We start from the raw sequence: 9,495 nt of genomic DNA, 5'->3' as shown, positions 1-9,495 counted from the left end.
ATATAACTTAGGTTCACCCCCTGGGATCAATCTTTAAATTTATTTCTCTCTAGCACTAATCAAAGTGTCAAATAAATAATTAATTAAAAAATATTAAATATTAAATATTAAATATTAAAATAATTTAAAAAAAAGAATAATGCTAATTTTCGTAAATCCGAAATTTTAAATTCTTAACCATAAACTGTAAATCTTAAATCCAAACCCTATACCCTAAATCCAAATCCTAGACCCTAAACCTAAACTGCATACTCCAAACTCAAATCCTAGACCCTAAACCCAAACCGTAAACCTTAAATCCAAACCTTATACCCTAAACCAAATCATATACCCTAAACCCAAACTGTATACCCTAAACCCAAATCTTAGACTTAAAACTCAAACCGTAAACTCTAAACTCAAAGCCTAAACCTAAATGCTATAAGGTTTGGGTTTAGGGTCTATGATTTAGGTTTAGGGTATATGATTTGGGTTTTGGGTTTATGGTTTGGGTTTAGGGTATACAGTTTGGGTTTAGAGTATACAATTTGGATTTAAGGTCCAAAATTTGAGTTTAGAGTATAGGGTTTGAATTTAGGATTTAAGGTTTAGGGTTTAGAATTTATGATTCAGGGTTTACGGTTTAACTAGCGGCGTTAAAATTAGCAATATTTTTTTTTAGTTATTTTTAAATAAATTTAAAATTTTTTAATTAATTATCTACATGACACTTTGATTGGTATTAGAGGAAGATGTGAATTTAAAGGTTGAGCCTATGAGGTAAACCTAAGATTTGTTTTTCAAAATGTACTTAAGACGTAAGCCATGAGAAACAAACATGGCCCCCATAAACGTTAACCACTTTCATCATATGGGAAAACATGATGGCTACCATCACATTCTAGATTATGATCTTTATTTTGTAAATGGGTTCTAAATTAAGAACTTTTTTATATAAATACTAAAGTTAAGAATTTATCAATGTACAGCCTTTTTCTTGAAAAGAATAATAGTAGGAAACTATATGAAACCACAATAATCCCCTTTCACGTTATATTACGTGGAAGACTTAAGGAAGAAACCGTGTTTGCTTGACTGGCTCATCAGCTCATGTGTAAACAACACTGTGGGTATATTTTCCTTCTTTTGCTTGTAATAAAATAGTAAATTGCCGCCTAATCTTAGTTTTATTTTTCGTTGATATGACAGATGACCCAATCTAGATTCTCTGTAACCTTTCTCCAAATGAATTTTAAGTATAATAACTTGTGATTTCAATACACACGAAGAAAAAAGGAAAGTGGGATCAATTGTGGATCTTAGGAAACAGGTAAACGGGAGAAAGAGGGTAATACAATTCCACTCATTTAGGTTGTTAACCCGATCTTATTGGTTTACTCTGGTTATGTTCTCTATCAAAATATTCGACATTTAAGGCACTGATGATATTGGTGCTATATGACATGGTTCAATCCTTAAGAGTCTAAATGAAGATACATGTTAGATTAGATTAATGTGAAAAAAAATACCTCTTTGTTACAAACTTACACTTTATTATATATTTATTTTTTTCCAAAAAATAGAAAAAGGATGTTTTATTTTTCATACATTTCTGTTTTCTTGCAAACTTTGATATTTGAATCACGTTTTTTTGGGTGAAATATTTGAATCACGTTTGCATTTACTGATCCTCAGTAAACCAATTCAGGTTTAAAGTTCTGATTTGCATACAGATGAATAAAGAGAAAATTGTCCTAAAACATTAGTCGCAACTGTATAATAGTTATTTGAAATTAATCAAGTCCCCAACATTTCCCCATCATTAATTTTAACTAGGTGATTTTCTCGTGCTCATGCACGGATATAAATATATACAAATAAATATATTATCTTTATTAATATTTTAATTTTAATTTATATGTATGATTTATTTTATATAACATTATATTATTTTAATTAGACATATAATTTGAATATATAACATATATAGTCGATGATGTGATTATTACTTTGGTATATTGAATTGTATTTAATTCTCCAAATTTAACCGTAGTATTTTTTGTGCTAATATAGATTAATATTTTGATTAAGTTTTATTTTTACATTTATATTTTGGTCTTTGACTTAAAAATATAGATTGTTTAAATTACTCATTTGTGGATAATATTAAATTACACATATTTCTTCAATTCGAAGCACAATTAGTTTTGATTCTAGTTAAACTAAATTTGATTTTATTGATTTCATTAGTTCAGCTTTTTATCTTAAATATATATATATATATAATTCTGTAAATTCTTTTGTATAATTTGATATTTGTAGATTTGTAAAATTTTGAAAACTCATAGTTAAAAGTTTAACAAACAAAAATTATGTAAAATTGAATAAACATCTCAATCGTATCAATTATAAAATATTTTTAGTTCATCAATGATATTTTAGTATATGTTATTTAAATTACCTTTTGTAAAAATCTAAGAAAATGATTGACATAAATAGAATATTTGTATTAATTAATATATATTATGTTGTTTAATATTATGTTTTAAAGAGATGTTATCTTTTTTAACATCAAAACTGTTTTTTTGTGAATTTTATTTTCTTATGAAATCACATTATATAAAATATCTTTTCATAAAATAACTTGTCTTTCCTTTTTGTAAATAGTATTTTTCATTTTTTTAATATATGAACATTCACTTTTTATTATATATATGTTATTTAGAAAAGAATAAAAAAAGGAAACTAAAATTTAAAAAGTAAATTGGAGTAAACTATTTTCGTTTTTGTAAATATTATTTTCATTTTTATTATATGAATATTTCCTTTTTATTATATATGTTATTTAACAAAATATAAAAGGAAAACAAAAATTTTAATGGAATAAATTATTAAATATTTTTAATAATGCTAATTTGAAATAATAGTTTAATTTATTAAGAGTACTTCTGTAAGAATTAACGTGAACGAGACACATAAAAAACTGACTTATCAAATAATATTATAGAAATACACAAAGATTTACGTAACTATTCCCTGCCCACGTTATGGAATCTTTGTTGGTATACTAAAAAGAAATCTATTTTGATGTAATAATAAAACATTAATAAAAAACAGAAGCAGTTGTCTGATAATTTATATTTGAAATTTTCTTACGAAAAAGGAAATTATGGAGTTATCACGAATTTTTTGGGGGATCTATTTTTATGAGTATTTTAAAATAATAATAATATAATTTTGTATAGAGTAAATGTAAAACAAAAATTTGGTGGGGGGGTGAAAATTGGACTTGTTTAAAAAGGCGAGGCAAAGAGGAGTCTTGTTTAAAAGGCAAGTACTAACCAAACTTTCATCTTCATTGCCTTTTTTTTTTTTTTTTTTTTTTTTTTTGTCAATTATGCTATTACAAACTGCTGAAGCTCTAATTTTCACTTACTTTCGGCTAGTTTTTGTTTTAATTTATGTTTTATTTTTCTTGCTTGAAACTTTATGCCTTCCGTTCAAATGCGTTCGTCTCCGTCTGTTTCACCGCCGAGGACGGTTACTGATCTCAAGCAGCGAGTCATCGCCTGTCTCAACCGTCTGTCCGATCGCGACACTCAATCTCTAGCCGCCGCAGAGCTCGACTCAATCGCTCTCAACCTCTCACCGGAGGCCTTCTCCCTCTTCATAAACTGTCTCCAAACCACAGACTCTTCAGCGAAATCTCCCGTTAGGAAACACTGCGTCTCGCTCATCTCCTTACTCTCTCGTTCCCATGGAGACTCCCTCGCTCCTCACCTCCCGAAGATGGTCTCCACTATCCTCCGCCGTCTCCGCGATCCTGATTCCTCCGTCCGCGCCGCTTGCGCAACCGCTTCCGTGGATATGACCACCAACATCACCGAACTGCCTTTCTCTGTCCTCGCCGGACCAATGATCGAAGCCTTGATCCACGACTGCGATGCCAACGCGCAGATAGGAGCCGCCGTGTGCCTTGCGGCGGCTATAGACGCGGCTGATGATCCTGATGTCGAGCAGTTGCAGAAAGCGCTTCCGAAGATCGGGAAGTTGCTCAAATCGGAAGGTTTCAAGGCGAAACCTGAACTTCTAGGAGCCATAGGAAGCGTAATCGGCGCCATTGGAGGCAGAAACAGCGACAAGGCGGTTCTGGATTGGCTTTTACCTAACGTGTTGGAGTTTCTAAGCAGCGATGATTGGCATGCGAGGAAAGCTGCTGCGGAGGCCGTGGCTAGAGTAGCTACGGCTGAAGAAGAGTTAGCTCCTTTGTATAAGAAGGCATGTCTTGCTCTTCTTGAGAGCAGAAGATTTGATAAGGTTAAGCTTGTTAGGGAGACGATGAATCATACGTTGAGTTTATGGAAGCAACTTGGAGATGATTCTCCAGACTCATCTTCCCTCTCCAAATCAGTTTCTACAGGAAAAGGAATCAACACATTGAAAAGCAAAGAAAATAATCCAAACGTACCAACAAGCTCAAAGTTAAATGATGATGAAGCTGCGGAGTCGAAAGAGAAGCGGCCATTGGGGACTAGAAGAGTTCTGTTTCCGGCTAAGCCAAAGGTCAAAGAGAATAGATCTAATAAGTCACAAGTTGTTGCTGTTGTTCAGAGTAGTGATGAAGAAGAGGAGAGTAGTAGTTCTTCTCAGACAAAGAATGCAGAAGAAGAATTGTCTCTGATCAGAAACCAGATCACTCAGATCGAAAAACAACAGTCTAGTCTGGTAGATCTCTTTCAGCGATTCATGGAGAGCTCCCAGAACGAAATGCAGTCGCTGGGGAGACGAGTGCGTTGTCTAGAGACATCATTCAGTGTACTCTCCACTGATTTGTTAGTGTCTCGCACCATAACACAAAATGGCACCCACAAACGAAATGCCCATCTACAGAATTGAAGAAAAAAGGTTCCAAAAGCCTTCATTATACCTGAGAACAGACTTCATAGTTGGGCTCGTGAAGAAGTTTTTATTGGTTTATACATAACTCTAAGCTGATGTATTATAAGTGTTTAGTTCATGATTTCTTGAATCTATTTTTACATTTCCACTTTGTGTAAACACATGATCAAAGTTCTTTGCATTGTTTTCAACTTTCTGTTACCTTTACCGATCTGTTTCTTGGGAAATCTCATCGGAATCAAGAAAACATCTCCCCAGTGTCGCATCTAGCTTCTCCCCAATTGAAGAAATCCATGCCTAAACATGATGAACAACAAACCAACTCTTTTTACTTGTCCTATTAGTTTTTCTAAGCTACAAGAAGTGAAAGTTTTACTAGCCTGGTCTGAAGACGTGAAGCCTCTGATCGTATTTCCGCCAATAACTGCGATTCCTTTATCACCAAGCGGCTGCAAAATCACCGCCTAACAGATAGAAAACCAATATATATTGTCACACATTCTCACAACCTATTAAGTACAATTCTCAGAATACCTGTGTATTTGGAGGCAGAAATGGTAGCTCTGATCTCCCAGGATATAGAGAAAGATTTGCCAAGTAACTTTCTGACAAGAGAAAATCATTATTTATTTTTTCTTATTAGTTAGATAAAAATCGGAAAATATAAAGTGAAAGTTGGTACTCTACTGACGTGCTTTGGATTTGAATACCCCTTGGTAAACCGATCCTGTCATCAGCTTATCAGTGTTGACAAGGACTGCTTTGTTGGCATCCGGAGATTTAGCAGCCATCCCGATTTGAAGAAGGCAAATGCCATTGTAGACAATAACCAGAGACTTACAACATGTTGCCACCTTAATAGATTCCCAAGCCCTGAAACACAGATCAAATGAGTCAGATTTATCTTTCCCTTAGTAGTGTGCTGTGCGTTCATCTTTACACAAAGGAGAGAGAGAGAGAGAGAGAGAGAGTACCATAACAACTCGGAGAGTATTGATGCAGGAAGATTGGGTTCCAAAACTTTGCAGTCCACACCTTCAGGTTCCACCGGTGTTATGGTCTTCGGTCGGATCGATAACCAGACTAAACCGGTCAATAAATTGGTTACAGCCAAACCAAGCGCCAGTAGATCCGCTCTTGACTGTGAGCTACGAATTACAAATCCCACCAAATGAGCAAACCACACGAATTCACCAACCGAACCGGAGCTAAGAGATTATTACCTGCTAGCATCGGCAACAGGAGCGATACCGGAAACAGCGCGATTGAAGAGAACGGCCAAGAGGGAAGCGCCTCCGACGTAGATGGGCAAGCTCCTGACCGAATCGTCGTTTCTGGAAACGAAATCAGCCACCAAGTTCTTGCTCGGTTTCGGACCTCTGTAGCTTTTCGGCTCCTGCTGACCCCCAAAACCAGAAGATAAGAGAGAGAGTGAGACAGCAAAAGGAAGAAGGGGAACCTGTGAGGTTGAAGACGAAGAAGCTCTGATAATGCGCGGGAAATCGAGGGGAGGACGAGAGAATCTGCGATTAGGATTTTTCGGGATTTGAATTTGGTTGATGAATCTCGCTGCTTCCATTGCAGACGGACGAGCAAGGTAGTGAGGTTAGAGTTGAAAATTTGGCCGTTAGGGAAAAAAAAAAATACATATTTTCACACGACGACGTTTATCCGATCGGATATAACCATCGAACTCGAACCAATCCTTAACCGAATGAATATTACTATTTACTCCTAATTAAAATAAAAAATATTTTTTAAGAATTTTTTTTGAAAGGAAAAGAATATGTAACTTATTTTGTTAGAATATGATTGTTGGACAGAATTAAATGTTTTCTCAATTTATGCAATTGAATACACTTAAACATTTCAACACTTAAAACGCTCAACTAAAACTAGAGATTGGCAAAATTTGAACATGCCTGCGGATCCAGCCCATTTGGACTTGCTGCGGGACGGGATTGGTCACTAAGATTCAGGCCCGATTTTTCAGCGGGCCTCGCGGGATGAGCTTGTGCGGGTTTGGGCCAGAAGCGGGATGGGTTCGGTGTATCCCGCGGGACGCGCGGGGATCCGCACAGACATCGTCACCTTGACTCTCGAGCTCTGACCGACAAATGAAACAAAGAAATGGCGATCTCTTCCGGCGAGTACAAAGGCGATCTCTTCCGGCTTCTTTTCTTATTTGATCTATTTGTCGCAACTTCGCCATGCATGTTCTTCGTATCCTCGTTTAATCAAGGAAGAGTCTCTTCTCGGTTTCATCTTCTTTCTTCATCTCCTCTTTAGCCACGATTCAAGAACGATGGACTCAGGTAAGGAAAAAATTGTGTTTACATGTTCTTCATCTCCTCTTTAGCCACGATTCAAGAACAATGTTTGCTAATATGCATTTTTCATGTTGGCATTGTTGTTCTTGTGTGTAGTTGTATGTTATAAAGTTTCCTTCTTTGTCTTGTTATTGAAGTCAGAAGTATGTTCCTGTAAAATTAAACTAGGCACTGTTGCTTGTTATCCTCATGGCAGTTGTTTCTTAATGTTCTGATCGTATAAACTCAAGTGACTTATTTTCTAAAACTTTTTCTTTATAATGACATGTGATGAGTGGGGGATTGTATTACGATCAAGGAGGAGAATGATATGAGAATGCAAATGACACTTGCATTCCAATCTATAAGCTTAAGGACCTCAGGTTAGTCTATGTTCTATTTTTTTTTGTCGTCTTCATTGCTTATGATAAGAGCTGATAAAATTTAGGTATGAAAGCAGACCGTTGACAAGGTGTTTTATTTGAACATGTTACATTGAGTTTCTATGATAATAACAATAACTAGGTTACTAGTATATACTTGTGTTCTTACATAGATCTCTTTTTTGTATGTTTCTAGTAGAGCTTTGTTTGACTCTGGCTCTTCCACCGAAGATAAAGAGAGTGTTTTACGTGTGAAGCTGGCTTAGGAAACTAAAGATGAGTTTGCTGCAGTATTACAAGTCACTGAGCCATCTAAAACAAGGTACATCTCTTACATATGGTTGCTTGCTCTTGATCGTTTAGTTTGATAAGACTTGTTAGTAATGTCGGTGAGAGTTTGATGCTGGCTTTTGCAGGTGAGGAAACATAGATTTGGCTGGCTTTGACACACCCGTGGGCATGTACCGCCAATGCTTGTGCAAGTCGCGGGCCGGGATTGGGCAGCACTTCTAGTGACCGCATCCCGCGCGGGCCTGTACCGCTAAGACCCACATTGACTGTGTACCGCGGCAGGGGCGGGACAAAGCGGGTCGGTACAACCCAATTGCCATCTCTAACTGAGACTGCAGTGGCTATTATTTGCCACTAATATGGAGACATTCATAGTCAGTTCTAATAGGTTTGACAAAAAAAAAAAAGTCAGTTCTAATAGAAAAGATTACAAGGAAGTTTTGTAGAGGTTGTTCTTATCATTCTTCTCTTATACTTTCCATTCTTCGAGATTCGTCTCAAACTCTTATTCTATCGTAAAGTCCTCATATTCCAGAATCTTTTGTTTTGCTGCTGTACTCTTTCTCCTGGAGCATGAGCTCGGTTTTAGAGTGTTTATACTTTATTGGTGATTCCACATAATTCTACATCACCTAAAGCAGTGTAATCTCTTTTTTTTCTCTCTACATATTATCAGCAGGCTCGGCTCAATATTTTACTGGGCCCTGTACAATTTTAACTTATTGAGTAACTAGATTGTAAAATATATTAAAAAACAAATTTTGTAAGTATAAGATTATGTATTTGGTATCTGATTGTCTAATACAATTATATTTTTGTTAATTATTTATGTTTTTAAAATATTCATAGATGTTGAAAATGATTTAAAATGTTGTAATTTTATCCTCATATAAATTAACTTTGAAGAACTGAATTTTTTATAATTTTAATATATTAATTTATTTAAAAAATTAATATATTAGTTTTTAATTTTAATATATTACTCTTTTTAAGTTACCTAACTATTATTTTTGTGAAAAATATTAGTTCACTTCTTAGTTTCAAACATTTTATAAGACTAAAAGATCAAATATTTATATTTATATTTAATTAACAACCAAAAATATGTTTTGTCAAAAAAAAGTTATGTGTTAACCAAAAAGATTCTCCAACATTCTGACACAAAAGGAAAAGCCTTTACGTTAGGTATATAATTGATATGGACCACAATACATTTATGTGTTTATGTTTTGGAAATAAAATGTTTAGGGTAATACGTTTGAATTTTTTTGGAATATTCTTTATTTATTTATTAAATTAAAGAAAAAATCAGTGATATAGCTTTGTAATTTTCTCTAAAAACAAAAGATAGAATCCATGAGAAATTCTGTTTTAATAGTATAGATATTAATAATCTTTAAAAACATCACCCTAACTTTTTTGAAAAAGGATCTTAAATCTTTAACTAAAATTTTGCAAAAAATAAATGGGTTCAGTGCAAATGCACCTTGATCACATCCCAATGATCGGGCATGAAATTTATCAGAGCTCTGTATAACAATTTTGTTCAATACCCTCTTCATTGGTGATGGTGATCTTGTTCATTCGGCTGGTGGTCTTGTCCTCAGGATGTTGTTTGCATTAATGTCAAAACA

At 34.6% G+C, this 9,495-nt stretch overlaps 2 protein-coding genes across 4 annotated transcripts; one reads left to right on the top strand and one right to left on the bottom strand.

Moving 5' to 3' along the window:
* The first annotated feature begins 3,452 nt into the window (after nucleotides 1-3,452).
* LOC106302509 (microtubule-associated protein TORTIFOLIA1) lies at nucleotides 3,453-4,925 on the top strand. The gene has a single exon (XM_013739025.1). It carries the CDS (start codon nucleotides 3,469-3,471, stop codon nucleotides 4,873-4,875), a length of 1,407 nt encoding a protein of 468 aa, XP_013594479.1. The 5' UTR covers nucleotides 3,453-3,468; the 3' UTR covers nucleotides 4,876-4,925.
* Nucleotides 4,926-6,543, bottom strand: LOC106302587 (protein COFACTOR ASSEMBLY OF COMPLEX C SUBUNIT B CCB4, chloroplastic). Of its 3 annotated transcripts, XM_013739119.1 has the most exons (7): nucleotides 6,338-6,543; nucleotides 6,102-6,274; nucleotides 5,853-6,026; nucleotides 5,570-5,751; nucleotides 5,413-5,483; nucleotides 5,259-5,342; nucleotides 4,926-5,175 (listed from the first exon to the last, which is right to left on the bottom strand). In XM_013739119.1, the coding sequence occupies exons 1-7, from the start codon at nucleotides 6,455-6,457 to the stop codon at nucleotides 5,083-5,085; spliced, it is 897 nt and encodes a 298-aa protein (XP_013594573.1). In that variant the 5' UTR covers nucleotides 6,458-6,543; the 3' UTR covers nucleotides 4,926-5,082. The 3 variants fall into 3 exon arrangements, with proteins under 3 accessions (XP_013594573.1, XP_013594531.1, XP_013594615.1); XM_013739077.1 differs by having other exon boundaries at nucleotides 6,102-6,530; XM_013739161.1 differs by lacking the exon at nucleotides 4,926-5,175 and having other exon boundaries at nucleotides 5,413-5,479; nucleotides 6,102-6,532.
* Nucleotides 6,544-9,495: the final 2,952 nt, after the last annotated feature.

This window comes from Brassica oleracea, chromosome C1 (assembly GCF_000695525.1).
Source record: "Brassica oleracea var. oleracea cultivar TO1000 chromosome C1, BOL, whole genome shotgun sequence".
Lineage (NCBI taxonomy): Eukaryota > Viridiplantae > Streptophyta > Magnoliopsida > Brassicales > Brassicaceae > Brassica > Brassica oleracea.
This window is presented reverse-complemented; position numbering and strand designations above follow the sequence as displayed.

What these genes read in the sequence shown, in the direction of transcription:
- LOC106302509 (XM_013739025.1), top strand. Translation starts at nt 3,469, where the DNA reads ATGCCTTCCGTTCAAATGCGTTCGTCTCCGTCTGTTTCACCGCCGAGG.
- LOC106302587 (XM_013739077.1), bottom strand. Translation starts at nt 6,457, where the DNA reads ATGGAAGCAGCGAGATTCATCAACCAAATTCAAATCCCGAAAAATCCT. An exon ending in TTCTGCCTCCAAATACACAG is followed by an intron (nt 5,343 to 5,412) that starts GTATTCTGAGAA and finishes TCTATCTGTTAG; the next exon opens with GCGGTGATTTTGCAGCCGCT. An exon ending in GCTTCACGTCTTCAGACCAG is followed by an intron (nt 5,176 to 5,258) that starts GCTAGTAAAACT and finishes CATCATGTTTAG; the next exon opens with GCATGGATTTCTTCAATTGG.